Source organism: Puma concolor, chromosome C1 (assembly GCF_028749965.1).
Source record: "Puma concolor isolate L17-30 chromosome C1, mPumCon1.1.hap2, whole genome shotgun sequence".
Lineage (NCBI taxonomy): Eukaryota > Metazoa > Chordata > Mammalia > Carnivora > Felidae > Puma > Puma concolor.
In genome coordinates this window covers 34,473,920-34,500,032 of record NC_141674.1, presented here as the reverse complement: position 1 = coordinate 34,500,032, position 26,113 = coordinate 34,473,920, and the positions used below count along the sequence as shown (strand labels likewise).

At 41.5% G+C, this 26,113-nt stretch overlaps 1 protein-coding gene across 8 annotated transcripts in view; it reads right to left on the bottom strand.

Annotated features, from left to right (window-relative positions):
• The window catches only part of ST3GAL3 (ST3 beta-galactoside alpha-2,3-sialyltransferase 3), a 204,274-nt gene that overhangs the window by 66,262 nt on the left and 111,899 nt on the right, over positions 1 to 26,113 (bottom strand). For all 8 annotated transcript variants that reach the window (XM_086716737.1, XM_086716736.1, XM_086716730.1 and 5 more), the window contains one exon: positions 10,265 to 10,357. In XM_086716737.1, coding sequence (XP_086572863.1) covers positions 10,265 to 10,357 — 93 coding nt within the window. The remainder of the gene's footprint in view (positions 1 to 10,264; positions 10,358 to 26,113) is intronic.

The following is a 26,113-nucleotide window of genomic DNA, read 5'->3' as shown; positions in this document are numbered from 1 at the left end:
GTACTGCCAGGAGAATGGGGTGTGTCGATTAAGGTTTTTATCAGTCACATTTCTTTGCTTTGAAATCTACCTTTCCCCCCTGCCCCGGAAATCTACATTTTTAATGTTTATCACGATCTATTCTGGGATCTTTATTCCTTCCTGAAAAAAACTTACCTGTTCATAAGAAAAGTCCCTGAGAAAACAGAATTCACTTAGTAAGTGTCTGACATTAAAATTTTCTGGAATGATCAGCATTTACAGCCCCAGGATACAACATCTCATTTCATTCTCTTCACTAATGAGATAAGTAATGCTCAGACTTTTCCAAGATCACACAGTACGTTAAGTGAGAAAGCCGTGAGAACTTTCTGTCTCCAAATCTCATCTCCTTCCAGGCTATCATGTATTGGTATATGTCAGAATGATTTTTCTACATCAAAGTAATTACTTTTCTTCACTCTTTCCATCAAGAGTATTTTATTAACAACCCTCATACCCTCGAGTCTCTCAATTTCCTGAGGGCAGAGATTAATATCCATTCGTAAAACAAATATTAAGTGCCTACTAAGTACCAAAAGCTCTGCTAAGTGTTGGCAGCCGTGAACAAGACCATGTCTCTATGTTGAGAAGTTCACATCCTACTATGGGAGAAGACACATCAATCAATAGTTGTAAGTACAATGACAGAGCTGTGTATGTGGCACTGCGGTGGCACAAGCTGAGGAAAGAGTAACTGGGTGTGTGTAGATGGGTGGGGGTCAGGGAAGACTTTCCCTTCCATGAGACCAACAATGTTCAGAGCACAGCAGGTGCTCAATAAATCTGAGTTGCTTTAAGCCTTATGCCCTCTCTTCCCTATCTCTCTCATTAGAAGAAGATATCTCAGGGCGCCTGGGTGGCTCAGTCAGTTGAATGTCTGGCTCTTGGTTTTGGCTTGAGTCATGATCTCACGGTTCGTGAGACCAAGCCCCATGTCGGGCTCTGTGTTGACAACACAGGGCCTCCTTGGGATTCTCTCTCTTTCCCTCCCTCTCTGCCCCTCACCCCCTCTCAAAATAAATAAACATTAAAAAAAAGAAAAAAAGATGTCTCTAGGCAGGCAAGTCTCAGGGAAAGTAAGGAAGACTTCCCAGGAGACAGTACAAAGGTCTAAGAGGGAACAGGCTGGCTTCCCTGAGAGGCAGGACTCTGTAGGCAGAACAGGCTGGCATACTGGCATCCCTTCCATTACCACCGCCTGCTCCCCCACAAGCGAGGCTTGGGAACAGAGTAAGAATGTATGCTTCACACAACACTTGATAATAAAGGAGAAATAAATAAAGTAAAGATTTAATGGTTTATTTATATTGGGTTGTGTCAAAAACTAATACATCAAAACTGCATTAAGGCTTTTTGTGTCAAAATATTAATGCTATCAAAACTAAAATCCTGACTTTACTTAGTACATTTAGTCAAAACATCAAGAAATACTAGCTACTCACTAGGAAAAAGTAAAGAAACCTCAATCGCAATATCAGGGATCACTCGTAACACCAAGACAACACAAAATACAAACAAAAACAACAACAACAAAAACCCAGATGACTATATATATCCATATAAAAAATAAAGTTATAAAAGTACTAGAAGAAAGCGTAAAGGAAGGCATATTCATAAACTACCACATATGGATGTGAATCCAAAAACTGCTACGGAAGGCAATTTGCCAATAACTTTCAAAATTTCAAACATCTATAACTGTGATCCAGACATTTTCTTCTTTATTTTAGATGATCTCACGTGTGTAGGAAAACGTCACTCACTGATGTAATAATACTTGCAATAGAAAAGATGAGAAGTTGCCTAAATGTCCATCAATAGGGAATTAACTAATTAAACTACTATACATCTGCACAATGGAATCCATGTAACATGGAATAAGGGACTTCTGTTTCTAACCACGATGTGGTAACAGGGATGGGATTTAACCTCTTACCTTAAACAACTAGAAAGCAAATCAAAATACACAAAAAAACATTTTTCAGACCAGTGCAGGAATGGAGAACCCAAAAAGAGCCCAGTGGTCTTTCAGAGTTGAGATAATGGGTCACAATTTAGAAGACAAAAACGCTAGAATTTGTGAAGAAGACTAGTATAGAGGACAGAGCTGCACAAAAAGCTCCAGAGATCTTCAAAGGGTTCCCTTACCCCTCTGGTAACTATAATAGACTTTCCCCCATGAAAAATTTTTTAAAAACTGGGAGGGCCTGGCTGGCTCAGTCGGTAGAGCATGTGACTCTTGGTCCCTTGGATGTGAGTTCAAGCCCCACACTGGGTATAGAGATTACTTAAAAATAAAGTCTTTTTAAAATTTTGTCAAAAAATTAAATTGTTGGGGCACCAGGTGGCTCAGTTGGTTAGGCGTCCAACTTCAGCTCAGGTCATGATCTCGCGGTTTGTGAACTCCAGTCCCATATCAGGCTCTGTGCTGACAGCTCAGAGCCTGGAGCCTGCTTCGGATTCTGTGTCTCCCTCTCTCTGCCCCTCCCATGCTCATACTCTGTCTCTCTCTCTCTCTCTCTCTCTCTCTCTCTCTCTCAATATTAAATAAAAGTTGGGGCGCCTGGGTGGCTCAGTTGGTTGGGCCTCCAACTTCAGCTCAGGTCATGATCTCTCAGTCCGTGAGTTCGAGCCCCGCGTCGGGCTCTGTGCTGACAGCTCAGAGCCTGGAGCCTGTTTCAGATTCTGTGTCTCTCTCTCTCTCTCTCTGACCCTCCCCCATTCATGCTCTGTCGCTGTCTCAAAAATAAATAAACGTTAAAAAAAAAATCTTAAAAAAATAAAAAATAAATAAATAAAAGTTAAAAAATTTTTTTTTTAAATTTAAATCGTGGTAAAATACACCTAACATAAAATCTACCATCTTAAACATTTTTTTAAGTAAGCTCTACATGCAGCATGGGGCTCGAACTCATGACCCTGAGATCAAGAGTCAAATGCTCCACCTACTGAGCCAGCCAGGTGTCTTCCATCTTAAACATTTTTAACTGTATAATTCAGTAGTGTTAAAGTACATACACATTATTACACAGTCAATCTCCAGAACTCTTTTCATCTTGAAAAAGATGATGAAACTCTATATCCATTAAAGAGCAACTTCCTGTTTCCTCTTACCCCCAGTCCCTGGCAATCACGATTCTGCTTTCTGTCTCTATGAATCTGACTACTCTAGGTACTTCATATAGTGGAATCAAACATATTTTTCTTTCTATGACTGGCTTATTTCACTTAGCATAATATCTTCAATCTCACACATGTTGTAGCATATCAAAATTTCCTTCCTTTTTAAGGGTGAATAATGTTCCACTGTATAAATATATCACATTTTGTTTATCATTCCATCTCTTGATGGACACTTGGATTGCTCTGGCTATTGTAAAATAATGCTGTTATGAAACAGGTGTACAACTATCAATGTGAGACCCTGCTTTCATGTCTTTTGGGTATATACCCAGAAATGAAATTACTAGGTCACATGGTAATTACATTTTCCTTTTTTTTTTTTAGGAATTACCATACTGTTCCCATAGTGGCCACACCATTTTATATTCTGACCATTAGTGTACAAGGATTCTGATTTCTCTATATCTTCATCAACACTTGCTATTTTCTTTCTTTCTTTCTCTTTTTTCTTCCTCTCTCTCCCTCTCTCCTTCTTTCTTTCTTTTTTGATAGCAGCCATCTAATGAGGGTGAGGTATGGCTCATTGTGGTTTTAATTTGCATTTCCCTAGTGATTAGTGATGTTGAGCAGTTTTCCATGTGCTTGCTGGGTCATTTGCTTTGGAGAAATGTCTACTCAACTCCTTTGCCCATTTTTTAATCAGTTGTTTTGCTGTTGTTGAGTTGTAGTTCTTTACATATTCTAAACATAATTCCACATCACATATATGATTTGCAAATATCTTCTCCCACTCTGCAGGCTGCCTTTTTCTGGTTCATTGCTAAATCGCTTTAAATAACTGACTCTTTAAGACAAAAATAAATAAGAACAGTGCCATGTGGATTTACAATATATAGATGTAAAATGTATGACAAAAATAGCACAAAGGATGGGAGAGATAATGGAACTATACTGTTGCAAGGTTCTTAAACTCTAAGTGAAGTCCTATAATATTATTTGAAAATAGATTATAAATTAAAGACATATATTGTAAACTCTAGAACAGTCACAAAAAACATAAACAAAGAATTAAACTTATAAGCCAATACTGAAGGTAAAATGAAGTCATAAAACACATTCAATTTCTGGCTCAACAAGAGCCAGAAAAAGAAAGAAAAAATAAGAAAAACAGAAAACTAATACCAAGATAGATTTAAACCCAACCATATTGATGATTACATTAAATGTAAATGGTATAAGATCTGCAATAAAAGGCAGACATGGCCAAATTGGATAAAAAAGCAATACTCAGCTATGAACTATGTTCTGTCTACAAGAAACTCACTTTAATTGTGAAGACACAGTCAAACATAAAAGGACAGATTGTTGTAAACCAGCGCCGAGACTCAACTTTTCTGAGGCTCAAGGGTATACACAAACATATGCTTCCCCCCACAACACACACAGAAGTAAAAGTATCGGAAACATATACCACAATGAAGCTAACTCTAAAAAGGCTGGAGTGGTTACATAAATATCAAACAAGGGAGATTTAAGAATAAGGAAAAAAAGGACAATTCAAAATAATGAAAGGATCTATTCACATCAAGGGAATATAATAATCCTAAATGTACATACACTAAATGTCACAGCTTCAAAATATGGGAAGCAAAAACTAATAAATGGAGACCTCAACATCTGTCTGTCAAGAACTGTTGGAAAATCAGTAAGGATATAAGAGACTTGAAAAACACTATCAACCAACGTAATCTAATTGCCATTTATAGAATACCCAATAACAGCAGAAAAATCTCCAAGTGCACACAGAATATTCACCAAAATAGACCATATTTTATCTTGTAACTCAGGTCTCAATCAACTTAAAAGTGCTAAAATCCTATGAAAACTATTTTCTGATCACAACAAAAATAAATTAGATATCTGTCACACACGGATATTTGGAACACCCTCAAATACTTGGAAATTAAGCTAAATTTCCAACACTTCAAAAGAAACCATGGGACAAAGTAGAAATCACAAGTAAAGTTAGAAAATATCTTTAACTCAATGAAACTAATAATACAATATCAAAATTTGTGGGATGTACCTGATGCAGTTTATAGAGGGAAATTTATAGCATGAAATCAAGGAATCAAATCAGTGGTCTAACCTTCTATCCCAAGAAACAAACAACAAATTAAACCCCAAATAAGTGTAAGGTAGGAAATAATAAAGATAAGAACAAAAAATAATGATTACAGTGAAAAAAAATACCAATAGAGAAAAATCAATGAACCCAAAAGCTAGTTCTGTGAGAACAATGAAAACAATAAAACTCTAACCAGAAAGACTAGTAAAAAAAAGGGAAAATACATAAATGACCAATATCAGGCGTATTATGCCAATACATTCGACAACTTAGAGGAAATCCACAAATTCCCTGTCAGGCACAAACTACCAAAGAAGAAATAGGAAAACCCAAATAGAAATAGAAAAGCTCCAGATATATTAAAGAAATGTAATTCTTTTTTTTTTTTAGAAATATAATTCTTTGGGTTTTTTTTGTTTTTGGTTTTTGAGAGAGAGAGTGCGAGCAGGAAAGGGGCAGAGAGAGAGAGAGAGAGAGAGAGACAGAGAGAGAGAGAGAGAGAGAATATCTTAAGCAGGCTCCACACCTAGCGTGGAGCCCAATATGGAGTTTAATCCCAGGATCCTGGGATCATGACCTGAGATCAAGAGTCAGACACTCAACTGACTGAGCTACCCAGGTGCCCCTAGAAAAGTAATTCTATGTGTTTTTATTAAAAAACTTCCCACAAGGGGATTTTCTTAACACAAAACCTAGGTAGCCCTAGATGTCTTTGCTGGTACATTCTATCAATCATTTAAAGAAAAATATTATCAATTCTATACAAAACTTTCAGGAAAGTGCAAATGAAGGAATATTTTCTCACTGATTCTATAATGTCAGCATTACTCTGATATCAAAACCAAAAACGTTACAAAAAAACGACAGACCAATCTCTCATGAACAGAGAAAGAAAAATCCTTAATAAAACATTAGTGAACTAAATCCAGCAATATATAAAAGAGAATAATAAATTAGAATAAAATGAAGTTTATTCTAGTAATAAAAGGTTGGCTTAACATTAAAAAAAATCAGTCAACGAAAAAAATCACTGTGATTCACTATATTAATAGATTAAAGAAGAAAAGCCATCTGGTCGTGTCAAAAGATGCAGAAAAGGAAGCATTTGACAAAATTTGACATTATTCATTATAAAAATTCTCAACAAACCAGAAATAGAAGAGAATTCCCTCTATCCTAAAAGGGTATCTATGAAAAACCTACAGCTAACACCATAATGGTAAAAGACTAAATGCCTTCCCCCTGAAATTGGAAACAAGTCACGGATATTCACTCTCACCTCATCTATTCAACACTGTACTGATCAGTCTAGCCAGTGCAATGAGGCAAGAAAAAGGAAAAAGAGGCAACCAGAATGGAAAGGAAGAAATAAAACTGTCCTTAATAGAAGACATGATTGTTGAGGTGCCTGGCTGGCTCAGTCAGCAGAGCATGTGACTCTTGATTTCAGGGTCATGAGTTCAAGCCCCACACTGGGCATGGAGCCTACTCAAAAAAAAAAAAAAAAAAAAAAAAAAAGACATGAGTGTCTACGTATTGTGATATTAATGCAAGGACAGACATAAAGATCCATGAAATGGAATAAAAATTCCAGAAAGAGCCCCACATACATATGTTTGGCTGATTTTTAACAAATAGGCCAACGTAATTCAATGAAGAAAGAACAGTCTTCAACAAATGGTTCTGGAACGACTAAACATACATATGCAAAACTATATACAAGAATTAACTTGATATGAGTCATAGACCTAAATGTAAGAGCTAAACCTATAAAAATTCTAGAAGAAAACACAGGAAAAGACCTTTTGACTTTGGATTAGGGTAAGATTTCTTAGATAAACCACCAAAAGCAAAATCCATAAAAGAAAAAATTTATAAATTGGACTTCATCATGATTAAAAACTTCTGCTTTGCAAAAGATACTGTTAAGACAATGAAAAGGCGAGCCACAGGCTGTAAGAAAATATTTGCAAATCGCATGACAGAGGGCTTCAATCCAGAATATGTAAAGTTGTCTTACATTCAATAAGGAAACAACCAATTTACAAAATGACAATTCCTCAAAGATAAAAGAATGCTAAATAAGCACATGAAAATGAAAATGAATATCATTAGTATTACTAAAATGCAAATTAAAACCACAGTGAGATATCACTAAATTTTAGAATAGCTAAAATTAAAAAGACTGATGGCAGAGATGTAGAGCACCTGGAACTCTTATACAACGATGGCAGGAAAGCAACATAGCACAGTCAATTTGGAAAACTCTTTGGCAATTCTTGGGGTGCCTGGGTGGCTCAGTCGGTTGAACATCCAACTCTTGATTTTGGCTTAGGTCATGACACCATTCATGAGATCAAGCCCCGCAACAGGCTCTGCGCTGACAGCATGGAGCCTGCTTGGGATTCTCTCTCCCTCTCTCTCTGCCCCTCCTCCACTCACATTCTCTCCCTCTCAAAATAAATAAATAGACATTAAAAAAAAAAGTTTGGCAATTTCTTATAGAGTTAATGAGACATCCCATATACAAATTTTATGGTGGCTTTATTTATAATCACCAAAAACTGGAATCTACCCAAATGTCTTTTGACTACTGAGTAGATATTTTTTATTGTTTATTCATTTTTAAATTGTTTAAAATGTTTATTCACTTTTGAGAGAGAGACAGAGAGAGAGAGAGCGAGCGGAGTCGGGGAGGGGCACAGGGAGAGGGAGACACAGAATCTGAAGTAGGCTCCAGGCTCCAAACTGTCAGCACAGAACCCAACGTGGGGCTCGAACTCATAGACTGCGAGATCATGACCTGAGCCAAAGTTGGACACTTAACTGACTGAGCCACCCAGGCGCCCCTCAACTACTGAGTAGATAAAGAGACTGTTATATCCATACAATGGAATACCATTCAGCAATAAAAAAGAACAACTGATACATACATGTATGAACCTCAAATGCATTAGAGTGAATGAAAGAGGCACACTCAAAAGGCTTCATACTATATGATTCCATGAATGTAACATTCTGAAAATGCTACAGGAACAGGAAACTGTTCAGTGGTTGCCAGGGGTTGGGGGTTAGGGGAGAGGTTAACTACAAAGCAGCACAAGGGAACTTTCAGGAGGTGATGATGGGAATGCTCTACTGGATTGCTGTGGTTACTCAAAGGTGTGCATTTACCAAAACCCCTACAACTACACCAAAAAGTAAGTTTTGCTGCATGTAAATTAAACTTCAATAAGTCTTACTTTTGAAAAAATTATTATACATCCATATAATCATGTTATGCAAGCATTAAATGAATAAGATTACCATGTATGCTGGTAATAGGATGATCTCTAACATATATTGTTAGGAGTAAAAAGCAAGATACAAAACAATAAATACATGATATTTCTATTTATATTACCCAGGCTGTCTGGGTAATATTGGCTATCTCTGGGGATCTAGAGTGAGAGCATATACCCTTTTGCACATTTTCAGTTATTATTTTTTTGACCATATGCTTGCATTACTTTCAATTATAAAAAGTAAAGGGGTGCCTGGGTGGCTCAGTCGGTTGAGCATCCGACTTCGGCTCAGGTCATGATTTCGTGGTTCATGAGTTCTAGCCCCACGTCAGGCTCACTGCCGTCAGTGTGGAGCCTGCTTCAGATCCTCTGTCCCCCACTCTCTCTATCCCTCCCCCAATGGTGCTCTCTATCTCAAAAGTAAATAAACATTTTAAAATATATATAAAGAAAGAAAGAAAAAAGAAAAAGTAAAAAAACAAAACAAAACAAAACCCAACACCTATATCCAGGTCAAGGAAAACTCGTAGGTGTCTGGCCCAAGGCACTGAGTCAAGTAGACCTAAGAAAAGATGTATAAGAATATGGAACATAATACCAGACACTTACGAGGTGCTCAATAAATAGCTGGGGGAAGAAAAATATTTGGAAGCAAGTCAGAAGGCAGACCCTAGACAAAGAGATCTCTATCTGAACACCAGATATTCAGCAGAGCCCCTGTTTTAGACAAGGAGCTTCCATCACTCCCATTAGAAAAAGAAAAGGAGCATAAAAACCACATATTCTGGATCTACTTTGGGGCAAGTTGTTTCTCAGCCTTCCTCGGCAAGCACGTTGTATGCCTTAACCTCAGCCTTCTCAGGGATGGGATGTAAGCCCTTCCCCCAGTGAACAGACCCCACCCCAGGAGGCCACCCCAAGGGCTCCCCTGTGGTCCAAGTGCTACATCCCCACTCCCAGAGGGTCCTGAGCGGCCTTTCCTCCAGCTCCTCTAAGTCAGACACTCCGATAACTTTCTGAAGGAACAAAATGACCCTGGTAGTCTCACTACACTCCAGACTGCAGACAAGCCCATCTTGGCACATCAGGTCCTTCTCCACACTGTAGCTTCATGGAAAGAAAACTCAAGAGGAAAAGGCAGATATATAAGCAAGGCCCCTCAGCAGAATGTGGTCAAAGAAACTCCCAGGGTTTGGCACAGTTTCTTCCAGCAAGCTTGGTTATCATGAAATCAGGAACTCCAGAATGCAAAATAGACAAAGAGAGAAGGTGCCAGAACAGCCAGGCCAGGCTCAGAAACCTCTCTTTGTTCCCTGCTTTATTTGGATATGCTTCCCTGAAGCCACGTAGTTTTGATGCTATGACTTGGAGCTTCTATGCTGAGGAGGCTTGTCTGGCTGCCTCTGGGTACCTGGCTTCCAAGCAGAGCCACATAGATTCTACCTGTCCCCTCCCCTCCACAGAAACAGGCTGTGCTGGCAGGAGCAAGCTCCAGAGACAGGACGGGGGTAAGGTATAGCAAGGGCACAGAGTGGGACTGGGGTAGGAACCAACCCGAAACAAGTCCTCTCCAGGCACCCACAGACTCAAGGACACAGGGCAGTAAGTTACACCAGAATTTCGCGTTCTCAGAGCACAGCATAGAGTTTCTGACTCCTGGGCCAAGGACCAGGCTGTCTGGGCAGCGGGAAGAAATAGGAACACTTACCGAGGAAAGATGGCAGTCATCAAGGCTGAAGCATAGCCAGGCTTGCAAGCTCCCTCTGAAAAGTTTGCGTATTTGGTGGCTAACTCAGCAGGCCTATGGGAAGAAAAGGAAAGTCACAGAGCAGTCAGTGGGGTATTAGTTCTTAAAGAGCTGTAGCTGTTTGAACCTTGAATAACACTTCATTCTCTACAATCAGCCTTTCAGCCCCTTTTCTACACCAAGGCTTCGGGGCGGGGCGGGGGGGGGGGGGGGGGGAGTGGGGAAACCAAACCAAAAATTCTAAAGGAATATAGGTAGATAAATTAGCAAGGCCCCTGTACAGAATTTGGCAAAAGGAACTTGCTGGGTTTTGCAGCAAGCTTAATACCAAGGAAATCACGAAATCCATCCAGGCTCCCAGACTAGAAATATGGAGCCTGCAGACCTAGGGAGAGAGCTGCCCAGACAGTCACAGGCACCTGCCCTTTCAGGCTTCATTGTGGGGTTGTACACACCCAGCCGCACCTGCCTCTACTCTCTCCACATATACTATGATCCCGCCAGTGGGAAGCACTCTCGGTATCCTGAATATAGGTCAAATATATGTTGGGATTATTGCTGTAACCGTTAGATGTTTAGTTGAGGATGCTCTGCTGCTCTCCTATTCTCTTTGCCCAGAATGTTCCTCCTTGTCCTTCTCCACCTGGCTATGCCGACTGGTCCTTCACAACTAAGCTTAGGTCTCAGCTTCACTGGGAGTCACTCCCTAGCCCCCAGGTTGGGCTAAGTGCCTCTTCTGTGCTCCACAGTCTGTCTCCCGTCACCCACATCACATGCTTATCCCCAGAAGCACTTGCCATGCTATACTGTAACTGTTGGTAGTTTGTCTCCCTCATCATACTGTGAACTCCCAAGGTCAGAGTCTGATTTAACCCTGCATCCCCAGTACCTTGTGCAGAGATGGGCCCACAGAAGATGCCTATAATTTTCTGAAGGAACAAAATGACTCTGATAGTCTCATTGCACTTGTACTGAAAACAAGACAGTCTTGAGAGCCCACAAGCCCTCTAGAGTGTTTGCTGTATATTTGCTGAAAATTTTTTCAGAAGACCTGTGTGTTCCAGCCCCGGCTTTGTTGCTGTGTGACTGTAGTCGAGTCACTTCACGTCTTTGGGCTTCAGTGCCCTTATGTGTTCGATGTGGGGCTAGAGTCACCGCCTTGCCACCAAAATCCGTGCCAGTGCAGTCTAGAGAAAACCGCCGTGGAAGAACAGGACACATCCAGCGACTGCTGAGGCTGGCGGCCCTGCATGCCGGGGCACCTGAGAGAGCCCTGGCTGGCTGCCAGTTCCCAGGCCCAACCTCCCCCGCCTCCACCCTTGGGCCTGCCGCCAACATGCTGGTGCCCAGCTGCTCTACTGTGCTGGGGCCCCCCGTGGTAAGTCTTCCCTCGGGGCTGCTGCAGGAACTGGGTGGGGCAGGCCTGGGGGGAAGGGGGCTGGCGCCTATACTAGACAGCCAGAAACGATGATGCCACTGCCTAGCATGTGTCATGTGTGATTCACTCCCATGCCCCTGCGGGCCTAGCCCAGGGCCTTGCACAGAGTAATTGCTCACTGAATTTAGACAAACCCATCTGTATCCGTGTGCGTTTCTTCTGGAAATCTACAATTTTTTTTAGCATTTCCTACCAGTGAAATGTAAAGCCTGAAATGCAAATATAAATGCTGAGTAATAAGCCAGAGTCGAGACTTTATTTGGTAGGCAAAAGAAAAGTCAGAGGTTTAACAAGACAATTTACATAACAGTATTTTCTTATATAAACAACTGTATTTCCGAAACAAAACAGAAACTTCAGTATACTTCGTGAACTTGCGGAAAGCTCTGAGACTAGGTGCAGTGACTGAAATACAGATTTTTTTCAATTACGTCTTCAACAGCCATGTGAGTACATGCTATTAGCTATCCACTTACACGTGAGCCCAGAAAGAGAAAGAGACTTATCCAAGATCCTATAGCTAGTAAGTGGTAGACATCAGTAAAGAAGCTCTTCATAGGAAGTACCACCAGTGTGGATCGTGGTAAGGGCCATCACAGAGGGAAGCACAGAGTCCAGGGACAGCACATAAGTGGTGAGTGCCAATGGACAGGGGTAGAGAAGAGGGTCAAGAAAGCCTCACACAGCTCTCCGACAGCGTGTCTACAAGCAGTGAAGTGTTGTGAGTCTCCCAATCCCCCACTCTCTGTGTCCTGCCTAGTAGCAGTGGATTCCTGTGCTCTTCCTGAATTCCAGAAAGTTTCACACTGAGGACAAAAGACGGACAGCAGCTGCCCCTCTAACACGGTGTACCACAGACACAGATATACAACAACAGATAAACCTTTGGCCCCATCTTTCCTCTCTCTGGCTTACGTCGTCCACCTCTGGCAAGGTGCTTCTGGAATAAGGGCTATGGGCAGTCCAAGATCCATGGACTCAGGTAATCTATCATGGAAAAGAGGGGGGCACCGGCCAGCTGGAGCACAAGGAAGCCAGAACCTAGCCCGGAAGGCTCTTCCCATGACAGTGCAAGGTAGTGAGATGTCAAGGATGAGCACCTCTAAATCAACCCCCCCACCTCCATTTAGAAAGCAACAGTAACTTCTAAAACATACAGCCCCGGGGACAGGGGGCCACGTCAAGTTATTACCAAATTAAAATGCCTTAGCAATGGCCTCCTGACTATCCCAGTGGGAGAAGAATAGGGGGAGTGTTGGGGATTCTGAGTCATACAGCAGGCTGGGACCTCTGGGGCAGTTAGCGGTCAAAACCACCAAGATTAACAGTCGCCAACTCCCTCAGGCCAGAATGGTTAGTTTCTCTAAGGCACTCACACTCCAAATGCCAGGAGGCCCCCACAGATGTCTGATCAAATCATTCAGCCCTTGTTCCTCTCAAACTCTGCAGCTGGCCTTTCATTTTGGGAGATTTAGCATTTCAACCAGTAAGAGCACCCATTGTCCTGCAAACGTGAGGACCAAGCCCCTGGGGTGAAGAGGGTAAACCACTGTACTCAAGAGGAAATCCAGATGGACAGACTGGAACCCAAAAGAAGGAACCAAACATCCACTCCCCTGCTTCACCCCAGAGCATGGAGTTTAAGGATCAGGCCAAGCAAAGGGTTGTAAATGAGAAGAGCGTAAGATCTGGGATCAGAAACTTCAGTGTCCAGGGGACACTGGCAAGTTGTGTGACCTTAGGCAATGATGAAACTCTGATTCTCAGCTTTCTCGTCTGCAAATGGGAACCACTCACTTCCCAGGGATCTCCGGAGGATGTGGCGAGAAAGTGCACGTGAAGGGGCTGGCTGTCCTACAGAGTGCCACACAAACGTTATGTGAAAGATGAGATGCCAGAGGCAGGCATCGGATCATGGAGGCTTTGAACACTTGGCTCTAGTTTGAATTCTGAGGTAGGGGAGGGTCACTGAAGGATTCCCAGAGGGCGAGTGCCCAGACCATCGTGTGCATTTTTAAGGATCAATGTTTGGGAGGCAAGGAGGCAGCAAGAGGCTGAAAGGAGAAGTCCAGGAGACAGAACATTAATCTGGAGAGAGTGCTCTCTCAGTTGTCGAGAGGAGAACCAACCGAGTGCAACACAGTGGGAAGCCTGGTGAGGTGTGGCCACTGGATCAACAGCTGGCTTTGGCAACAGGGAGGTTACTCTTGACCTTGACAAAAGCTGGTTCACTGGAGAGTGGGGGTGAAATGCTGATTTCATTGGGTTTAATAGAACACAGAAAAAGTGGAGTCATGGAATACAGACTACTATTTTTAGGAGTTTTGCTATAATGGAAGACAGAGAAATGGGGCAATCGCTGGAGGGAAGAAGCAGGGAGAGACGTTTTTGAGTTAGAAATTAGCTTAGCATGTTTGTAAGCTGGCTGGAATAAGACGGAAATTCCTGATGTGATAGAGAGAGGATGGCCATAGGAGAAATGTCCTAGAAGAGGTGAGGGGGGAAAGGACCTAATACAGAAGTAAGAGGGTTGGCCTTCCTCTGCTGGCCCTGCCCTGCCCTGCCCTGGCCCATGACTACCTCTTTATCTTGCAACACTCAGTTTAAGCACCACCCCTTTATGAAACTTTGTAAAAAATTTTTCCCCTCCCTGGCAGAACCAACCTACCTGCCTGTGGACCCCATTTCGCTTTGCTGACTTTCAGCTTAGCTCGCTCACTTGTTCCCACACTCTTCTCTCCCTTCCTCCTTCCCTTCCTCCCTCTCATTCATTCATGCATGCATGCATGCATTCATGTAACAAATATTTAGAGGCGAAAGAGACACTCTGCTTGGATTTGTAACCTGGCTCTATCCCTTCCTCACTGTTTGATTTTGGGCATGTTATTTAATTGCTCTGTGCCTTAACTTCCACATCTTGAAAAACTGGGATTATACTCATACAATTGTACTGAGAATTATGTTAAGAATAAAGTGTGTTTAGGGGCGCCTGGGTAGCTCAGTCAGTTGAGCGACTGACTTCGGCTCGGGTCATGATCTCACGGTTTGTGAGTTCGAGCCCTGCATCAGGCTCTGTGCTGACAGCTCAGAGCCTGGAGCCTGCTTCAGATTCTGTGTCTCCCTCTCTCTCTCTGCCCCTCCCCCACTCATGCTGTCTCTGTCTCGGAAATAAATAAACATAAAAAAAAATCTCAAAAAAAAAGAATAAAGTATGTTTAACTAACTAGAATTAAAAAAAAAAAAAAAAAAAGACATGACAGGGGCACCTGGGTGGCTTGGTTGGTTAAGCATCTAGCTCTTGGTTTCAGCTCAGGTCATGATCTCATGATTCATGAATTCAAGCCCAGCACTGGGCTCTGCGCTGGCAGGAGGAAGCCTGCTTCAGATTCTCTCTCTCTTTCTCTCTCTGCCCCTCCCCCACTTGTGCTCTCTCTCTCTCTCTCTCTCTCTCTCTCTCTCTCTCAAAATAAATAAACTTAAAAAAAAGACATGACAAATAAATACAAAAACAAAACAACAACAACAACAAAAAATAAATTGCATCCAGGTCTTTGCGTAGCTTAATGTTCATTTGTTTTAATCACTGAATATTATTTAATTGTATGGATGTCCCACACTTCATGTATCCATTCACCTTGACAGATATCTTGGCTCCTTCCAGTTTTTGATGATTTTGAATAAAATTGCTATAGTTATTTATATTTTATTATTTTTTTTTTTTTAATTTTTTTTTTTTTTCCAACGTTTATTTATTTTTGGGACAGAGAGAGACAGGGCATGAACGGGGGAGGGACAGAGAGAGAGGGAGACACAGAATCGGAAACAGGCTCCAGGCTCTGAGCTATCAGCCCAGAGCCTGACGCGGGGCTCGAACTCACGGACCGCGAGATCGTGACCTGGCCGAAGTCGGACGCTTAACCGACTGCGCCACCCAGGCGCCCCTAGTTATTTATATTTTAAAAGAGATAATAAAGTGCTTAGTACAATGCCAAGGCACTTGGTTTTCTCTCAATACATGTTAACTGTAACAGCCTTGCTGTTGTTGTGTTCCAGACACTGGCCTGGGATTAGGGATGCAATGATGACTAAGACCTGGTTATAGCCTAGCATTGACCACACTAAAGAGTAACTATCCATTTAAATGATCTTTCTCTCGTACAGCACGAAAACTGAGTGTGGTGCATGGCACAGACTACCATGCATATTGGACTGAACTCAACTGATTACTTTGACAACTGGAAGGTTAATTAATAAAAAGTGGGGGGGAAGCGGTGGTGATGGCTGGGGGAAATGGAGATGGGACTTTGAGGGTTCTTCCTAGGCCTCTATATTCCAGTCAATGATCTAATTTCTAGAACCCTCCCAGAAAGGACTGAAATCAGATCAGCCCCCTACTATGTCTCTTCCTTCATTCAGACACTAGTTCACTGATGTAGAGTACAGGAACTGGCCATGAAAATGAAACAAGACCACATAGAGAACACTCAACACAATGCCTGACAAGGAACAGTTAATAAATATTAATGTCCTTTCATGCAAGCATAGTTATTTAATCAAAGCTGGCCAACATTACTGTTGGAGGACTTGCACGAACACACAGATGAGAACCCTCAGTCCAGGGTGGGTCCCACCACTGCTTCTTCAATACTCTCTTCTCTGACCTTCCTGATGATGCATTTCTCCATTTACTAAAGGGTTGTTCCTGGAACAGGACTTGGGAAATGGCAGAAGCAGCTTAGGTTAGTTTTAGTAATCCTATTCTGTCATTAAACATTTTCATTTTTATTTTTTTCTGAAGTAGACTTCACGTAAGGAAGGGTGCTTAATACTGCCACAGATCCTTTCAAGCTCCAAGATGGAAACTTTTCTCCTTAAGGACAATTTCTATCTCCTCTGACTACCTCTTCTGTCTGACTCCATTATTATGGATCTGCTGGCTCTTCCTACACTATCATTAGTCTCTTCATTTACCCACATTCGGGAGTTGTGGATCCATCCTTCCCTGGGCATCACCGACCCTCTGCTCTTGTGAACTCCCAATGCAGACCAGGGCTTCCATATAGTTTCTGCCCCACTTACGGTGACCTATAATAAACTTGGCAGCACTGGCTTACGTCTCTTTCATCACGTTAAGGCAGAGGGACTGCTTCATCTGAGCCATGTGGAATTTGTGGTATTTCTCAGCTCTAGAGGACCTGCCTTTCAGCTCTTGCTACTTACTGCGCACCGCAATACCTTTTCAACACACCAGGCCACTCTGCTGTTTGATCAGTGACTCTGGAGCTGACATAACTGCAGTTTATTTTTGTCTCCAGGATCTTGTCATTTATGTCATTTTGGCCGGGAAGACGTCCTCCAGTAATCTCTTGCAAACGCGTTAGCCTGAGCTGTATAGGCAATGCTCACAGAGACTCTCCGTCAGGGATCTATTGGAAATGCTCCAATTCAATTTTGTTTCCACATTTCATTTATTTGAAAAAAAAAACAAACAAACAAACAACCACATCCTCTTTAAGGATGGTAGTGGAAAGAACATGGAAACTAACATTTATTGAGCACAAGCCATGTGCTAATAGTTGACCTAGTTATTTAATTTAGCTTTACAATAATCCTCTAAAGCAGTACAGCCCTTAGATCCAGGCATGAGTCCAAAAGAAGACATGGTTGGAAGATGTGCTGTTCTATTTTTAACACTATAAAATTTCAAATGATAAATTTTGATAGGGTTTACACTGAAACTGTTGATTGCTTTGGGTAGTCGACATTTTAACAATATTAATTCTTCCAATCCAAGAGCATGTAATACCTTTGCGTTTATTTGTGTCTACTTCAGCTTCTTTCATCTAAGTCTTATAGTCTATTGGTACAGGTCTTTCACCTCCTTGGTTAAATTTATTTCTAGGTATTTTATTCTTTGAGGCAACCGTAAATGGACTTTGAAGGAATTTCTCTTACTGAAGGAATTTCTCTTACTGATAGTTATTGCTGCATAAAAATGCAACTGATTTTGTGTATTAATTTTGTATCCTGCACCTTTACTGAGTTTGTGTATTAGTTCTAACAGTTTTCTGGTGGACTCTTCAGGATCTTTTCCATATAATATCATGTCATCTGCAAATACAGACAGTTTCACTTCTTCCTTTCTGATGTGGATGCCTTTATTTCTTTTTCTTGCTTGTTTTGGCTAGGTCCTCAAATAGTATGATGAAGAAAAATGGTGGGAATGGATATCCTTGTCTTCTTCCTGATCTTAAAGGAAAAGCTTTCAGCTTCTTATTGTTGAGTATGGTGTTAGCTGTGGGCTTGTCATTTATGGCCTTCATTTTGTTGAGGTAAATTCCCTCTATACTCACTTTTTTGAGAGCTTTTATTATGAATGAATGTTGAAATTTGTCAAATGCCTTGTCTGCATCTATTGGGATGATCATTTGATTTTTATCCTTCATTTTGTTACTGTGGTATATCACACTAATTGATTTGCGATGGTAAACCATCCTTGCATCCCTGGAATAAATCCCATTTAGTCATGGTGTGTGATCCTTTCAATGTACTGTTGAATTTAGTTTGCTAAAATTCTGTTGAGGATTTTTGCATCTATGTTCGCAAGGAAAATTGGCCTGCAATTTTCTCTTCTTGTAGTGTCTTTGTCTGGTTTTGATATCAGGGTAATACTGGCCTCATAAAATGAGTTTGGAAGTGTTCCCCACCCCCTCTAGCTTTCGGAAAAGTTTGAGAAGAATTGATACGAATTCTTCTTTCGATGTTTGGTAGAATTCGCCAGTGAAGCCATTTGGTCCTGGACTTTCGTTTTCTGGGAGTTTCTGATGACCAATTCAATCTCCTTACTAGCAATTGGTCTGTTCAGATTTTCTATTTCTCCATGATTCAGTCCTGATAGGTTCAAATGACAAACTTAACATGACTAGAAAACTAACTGCAATTCACATTTCCCCTGCATACTCTGGGTAAGACTTGCATTTGTGGCCATTGTCAACAAAGCACAGTCACAACCTTTGAGAGTCAATGGAAGCCAGTATTCACGGGCAGCACAAAGGATAAAGATAATGAAGCATCATGAGTAATGATATAACTAGCATGACATAAATGGTACTGGAGAACTGAAGAGAAAGAAGATCTATACTGTTTCCATTCTATTTTTTTTTAATTTTTAAATGTTTATGCATTTTTGAGACAGACAGACAGAGAGAGCGAGAAGAGGAGGGTTAGAGAGAGAGGGAGACACAGAATCTGAAGCAGGCTCCAGGCTCCAAGCTGTCAGCATAGAGGCTTGGGGCTCAAACCCATGGACCGCAAGATCATGACCTGAGATGGTCGGAAGCTTAACCGCCTGAGCCACCCAGGCGCCCCTATACCATTCTATAAAACAGGTTTCAGACAGCCATGGCTACTATGAATAGTAACAGTATTATTAGCTTTTTCTTGTGGGAGATGTGAATTAGCCAGGAATGATGCAATGGACCGTAAAATACACGAAGAGATGGTTCCTGAACCTGAACAGAAAGAGATGGTGTCTGATACTATGAAGAACTGTCATGTATACTGATTAGGCAATAAACAAATACATAAGTATCTCCTTTCCCCATTGTTCTAAATCCTCATCAGTAAATCAATGTATTTCACATGGACCCATCAACATGTTTATACACCAAAGGCATTACAAAAAATATTTAGCCAGGGCTCTGCACACCCTTAGAGAAGCCCTACTTTAAGTATCATTCTCATTTTTGACAAGACAAACTGACTCTAAAATCCATTCTCTGCTCTCACCAAAGCCCTTGCTTTCTTTGGTATAAAGTGCAATGGGCATAAAGGTAAAAAGACTTGAGTTTAAGTAACCAGCTCTTCACTTACTAGCTGTGTAACCTCAGGTAGGTAATCGGTTTCCTTAACTCTTGTAATAGCTGTAATAATACATATTTGATAGAGTTGATGGAAAGATCAAATGATTTCCTGCAACAACGTATGTCAGAGCATTCTTTGAAAGGTTATACAAATGTGAGTTACTATTCCTACTGTTGTAATGCTTGATTTCTGTTTTTACTACTTCTAGGTCATCTGAATTAGTATCATTTCACTAATCTAATGATGAAAAATTGTTCCTTTTTCTTACTTGGATTATTTTCTCCAACTTACTTGGCTGTCTCCAAACTTCTGCAAATAGGTAGGGGTGTGCAGGGGTGTGTGTGTGTGTGTGTGTGTGTGTGTGTGTGTAGTCAGATTTATACCTAAGTCTTTCTTTGCATGTGTGCTTGCTAATATAAATGATACTGTGCTTTTAATGCCAAATTCCAATACAGGAAAACAACTGACTTTTGTATATTATTAGCCTCATATCCTATAATCTTGCTGTAATTGCTAATTAGCTCCAGGAGTTTTTGGCAAGTCCCTCGGTTTTTCTACATAGACAATCGTGTCATCTGTGAACAAAGACAGTGTTATTTCTTCATTCCCAATCTCTACGCCTTTTAATTCCTTTTCTTTTTTTATTGAATTAGCTGGAGCTTAGAGTATAACACTGAAAAGGAGTGGTGAAGGGGACATTCTTGCCTTTTCCCAATCTTGGGGGAAAGCATTTAGTTTCTCATCATTAAGCATGACGTTGGCTACAGGTTTTTTTATAAGTATTCTTTACCATACTCTATTCCTAGTTTGCTGACAGTTTTTTTGTAAAATCATGATTGGATGTTGGATTGTTATCAAGTGCTTTTTCTGCATCATATAGGTATGATCATATGATTTTTCTCCTTCAGCCTGTTCATATGATGGAATACAGTCACTGATTTGCTAATGTTGAGGCAGACTTGCATACTTGGAATAAATCCTACTTGGTTGGAGTGTTTGATTCTTCTTACATATTACTGGATTCAATATGCTAATATTTTGTTGGGATTTTTATGTTAGCAAAAGATTACAGTCTGTGGTTTTCCTTTCTTATGATGTCTTTTTTCAAAGTAAACTCTACCCCCAACATGGGGCTTGAACTTATGGCCCCAACATCAAGAGTCTCACACTTTCCCAAATGAGCCAGCCAGGCACCACTTTTCGTATAATGTCTTCATCTAGTTTTGGTTTTAGGATAATGCTAGCTTCACAGAACAAGTTAGGAAGTTTTCCCTCTGCTTCTATTTTCTGGAAGAGACTGTAGAGAACTGGTATCATCTTTTCCTGAAATGTTTGATAGAATTCACCAGTGAAACCAACTGAGTGTAGTGTTTTCTGTTTTAGGTTATTAAATTTTGATTCAGTTTCTTTAGTAGATACAGGCCTATTCAGATGATCTATTTCTTCTTGTGTGAGCTTTGATGGTTTGTGTCTTCCAAGGAATTGGTCCATTTCCCCTAAGTTATCAAATATGCCTTTACAGAGTTGTTCACACTATTCTTTTATTACCCTTTTAATATCCATGGGATCAGTATTGATGATCCCCCTTTTATTGCTGATCTTAGTCATTTGTATCTTCTCTCTTTTTTCTTGGTTAGCCTGGCTAGAGGTTTCTCAATTTCATTAATATTTTCAAAGAACCAGTTGTGGGTTTTGCTGATTTTCTCTACTCATTTCTGCTCTCTACTTCTTTGATGGCCTCCTAAGTATTACATCTCTTTACACTTCTGTCCTCTCCAATCAGCAGCCCAAGTCATATTCCTAAGGGTCATAACTGATGATGTTTTTCACCTGCTTAAAACACTTCAATGGCATCTTTTGACCTCAAGATGAAGCCTAAACTTCTTACTGTTATATCTAAAGCCCTGCATGATTTGGCCGGCCCATTCTTCCAGACTTATCATGTCTCACCCTCAGATCTCCTGGAGATTTGACAGCCCAGCAAAGATAAATATTGAATATTAAGCCTTTACACAAATATTAATTTCAATTGTAGATAAGGATGAGATACTTAAACAGGCTAATAGGATATACAGAAAACTCTCCAACTGATTCAGAATTTAAAAGACCATAAAGAAAAACCAGATTAGCAAAACCTAATATATGTTAGCAAAAATTAATATGTGTTTTTGAAAACAGTGTTTAGAGACCTAGAGATTATGAAAGTTTGAAAAAAATTACAGAAAAGGCACATCCAAATACATCTTTTCATTGTAAATGTACATGAGGAAACACAGAAAATGTAAACTCAAAAGGAAGAAAAGTACCCACAATCCCACTATCCTAATATAACTACTACATTCTGCCATAGCGATTATGATATAGTCAGATCTGATTACAGTGACAGACTTGAAGGCTATTCCCCCATGGTTCTCAACCCTGGCATGTTAGAATCACCTGGGAGAACTTTTAAACTTTAAGGCACCTACACCTGATTCCTGATCAACTAAATCAGAATCTCAGGGTGGTGAGGACTTGGGTTGAGAGACGCTGTATATGGGCAGACTCCTGTGCGTCAAGCAGGGCTCTCTCCTCAAAGTTGAGTTTACTCTTGGTATCAATCAACTGGGAAAGTGGAGAGTTCCTCAGACAGAAGGCAGCATCTTTTAGAGCAATGATTCTCAACTTGGACCCATATTGGACTCACCCGAAAAGCTTAAAAAAACCTTAATGGCCAAGCTACACCTCAACCCGATGACATCAGAAGCTATATGGGGTGGAATGCAGGCATCAGCAATTTTTTAAGCTCCCCAGGTGATTCCAATATGTAGTCCAGTTTAAGAGCCACTGTGCTGAGAGCTCCAGGTAAGCTACAAAGTGAGAATGTGGCTCTTTGGGTCTTGATCATATAGGTATCGAGATGTATAGCAGGAAGCCCTGTCGTGAAACAGGGCAGAAGCTGTGAGGCAAAGAGCCCAGTCAAATCCAGCGATGCTGAGCTCTCCTGTTGTGAACTAAGTATGGCCCTGGCTTGAGCTGTCTACAGAAGAGACAGACTACTATTTTGAGTTTCTTATATTTTCAGGGTTTATTTCTCTGTTGTCCTCTTTTAATTCTTAGTGAAATATTTTTAGCTCTGCTTAGAGGAACCAAGATAAAAAGGTTTCTGTTGTTGTTTTCTTTTTGACAGCATTAAAGAGAACCTATGCTCTCTGGAATCAACGTAATGGTAGTGGCAGTTCCTGAAGTGAGAGACCCTCCAGGAGATGGTGACACTCGGGGTTAAAGGCAGGGGCCACGTGACAGTTCCGTTCCCCCCAAATCTTCCAATATGGAGCCTTGGGCCTGGGTTTTGTTATTAAAGATGGCACTATTCTGTCTTACATCCTCTTCCTCTGTCCTTAATTTAACATTTATCGAATATTTACTATGAGCCACAAACACTATACAAGGCACTGGGAATACAACTGTGAGCAAGACATTCATATCTCCTGCCCTTATAATGCTTACTTAAGACCAAATTGACAGAGTGAATTTGGGAAAAAGAGAAAGCACTGTGGAATAGTGGGATGGGTAGAAAATTTGGAGCCAGGTGGAGAAGGAGTAGAATGCTAGCTTGATCACATACAGTTCTCTGAACACAGGTAAATTATTTCTATGGTTACTTTCTCATTTGTTAAAATGCATTTAAATACCACCTACTTCGGGGCGCCTGGGTGGCTCAGTTGGTTAAGCGCCCAACTCTTGATTTCGGCTTAGGTCATGATCTCGTGGTTTGTGGCATCAAGTGTCAGGGTCTGCACTGACAGCACAGGGTCTGCTTGGGATTCTCTCTCTCTCCCTCTCTCTGCCCCTCCCCCACTCGCATGCATATTCTCTCTCTCTCTCTCAAAAATAAATTTAAAAAACATTAAAAAACAATAAAATAAGGGGCGCCTGGGTGGCTCAGTCTGACTCTTGGTTTTGGCCCAGGTCATGATCTTGTAATTCGTGGGTTCGAACCCCACATCGGGCTCCATGCTAACCGTGTAGAGCCGGCTTGGGATTTTCTCTCTCTCCCTCTCTTTCTGCCCCTCCCCTGCTCTCTCTAAGTAAATAAATAAACTTTAAAAACTAAAATAAATTAAATGCCACCTATTTCATAGAATTGTCCACCAGTTAATCCATCCATCCATCCATCCATCCATCTATCCAACAAATGTTTACTGAGCAATCACTAAGTGCTAGGCACTGTTTTATGTGCTAAGAAATAGTTGTGAAAAAAAACAGACAAGCACCTTCCACCTGCCCTCCCTCTACTGGAAGGAGACAATCAACAAGTAAGTGAAACATAAATATCCAACAGTAAAAAACACCCCAGAGAAAAATGACACAGTAGAGGGAACAGGGAATGAATGCCAATGGAGGTTGTGGCTACAACTTTAAATGGGACGGACAGGGAAGGCTTCACTGAGAAAGGGGATATTTGAGCCAACCTCTGAAAAAGTGGGGCAGATGTCTGGGGAAGAGCACCCCAAACAAAGAAATGAGCAAATGCCAAGAGTCTTAGGCGGGAATGGGCCTGGAGGATTTGAGGCATAGCAAAGGGCCCAGTATAGTATAATAAACAAGGAAAGTCATTAAGAAAACAGGAGTCTAGACCACGTAGGGGCCTTGGTTGAGCACGGTAAAACCAAACTGGCTCTTAGCTAAGAGAAGTCACTGGAGAGTTCTGATTACAGGAGCAATCAGGTCTATCTTACACTTGAACAGGATCACTTTGGCTTCAGTGTGGAACTGGACCACTGGGAAGCAAGCATGAAAGCAGCCAGGAGTGAAATAATGGAGGAGACGATGGTTGTCTGGACAGAGGGATGGTGGCAGAGATAGTGAGGAACAGTTGGCTCTGGAGGTATTTAAGGTAAAGCCAATAGGCTCTGCTGATGATTAATGTCAGAGACATGATGCTAGGTTTTTGACCTGAGCAACTGGAAGGATGAAGTCACCATTTACCAGGGTCGGGAAGATTCTGGGGGGAGGCAGGGGTTGTGAATCAGGGGTTTGGTTCTGGACATGTTAAGTGTGAGATGCCCACACATCCAAGTAAAGAAGACAACTGGATAAGTGAGTCAGAAGTATGGGGAAAGAGGACTAGGCTTGCACTATGCATTTGGGAGATACCAGCTTCAGATGATACAGCATCTAAAGTCACAGGACTGGTGAGATCTTCTAAGAAAAGCATGAGGCACATAGTAAGTGTTCAATAAACACTTTCCCCATGCAGCCACAGGGACTTGGCAGGCCATTCTGGAAAGAGTTAACTGGCCTTGGGGTATATTACAGACTGCTCTGGGTTTATAGGCCTTTCACAGTTGGCTTGATTTCCACAAGCCTTTGGGGGTTAAAAATTGTTGGTTTTGGCTTTCAGCTCTTTGTGTCTTCACAGAGAATTCATTATAAAGTAGACAGAGCGCCAAAGTCCCCATGCTTTTGCCCACATGGTAACGATAAAACACCACATCACGGCAGTAGACAGGAGCTCTCCCAGAGCACAGAGCACCTACCCACATGCAGCTGACGTGGATGAAGCCTCCCTTTGACTAAACCAGCTCCCTGAAGGCTGACATCAGCTCAGGAAACACACACCTGGACACCACGGTCTGGCTCCGTCAAGGCTCCAGGTGGCTCTTCTCTCCTGGTGTCACATTCCTCATAACTGAGATTTCCTTCAGGTTCTGTGCTCAATGCTCTGCCTGTGGATACTGGCAGGCCTAACCCCCTCTCTTCCCCTCATCTGCTCGGACGTCACCTTTCAACAAGGCTTGCCCTGACCACTCCATTTAAACCTGTAATCTCTTCATGAGCATTTCCTTGTCCTGCACGACTGTCTTCCGTGCCACATACTACCTTCCAAGATATTGAAAACTTTACTTATTTATTACACTTTTTGTTTAATGACCTTTTTAAAAAATGTTTTTGAGAAAGAGAGATAGAATGTGATTGGGGGAGGGGCAGAGAGAGGGAGACACAGAATCCGAAGCAGGCTCCAAGCTCTGAGGTGTCAGCACAGAGTCTGACATGGGACTCGAACTCACGAACTGCGAGATCGTGATCTGAGTCAAAGTCACAGCTTAACTGACTGAGCCATCCAGGTGCCCCTAATGACCATCCTGTTCACTGGGCTATCCTCAGAACAGAGAACGCTGCTTGCCACATCGCACTTGCTGGAGAAGTTTGTTAAATAAATGAGGAGGTGCTTACCTCAATGTTGGGGCAGCAGCCTGTAGCCCTGAGCCTTTCCCCAGGACCCTCAACTTTAAACAACAGACTTGCAGAGAACCCAGAGCCTCCCCAGGGACTAGACTGGACACCCCACCCCCACCCCGGAGGTATCATCCAATCAAACTGTAGTTGAATACACTCAACAGCCTGAGTGTCCACCCCCAGGGGAATATGAGATTAGTTCTTGGGCAATCTTGAGGCCAGCAAAACCCAGCTCACCAGCCTCACATCCTGGTTATTCTTGTTCAGTCCCCCAATGATGCCTTCTC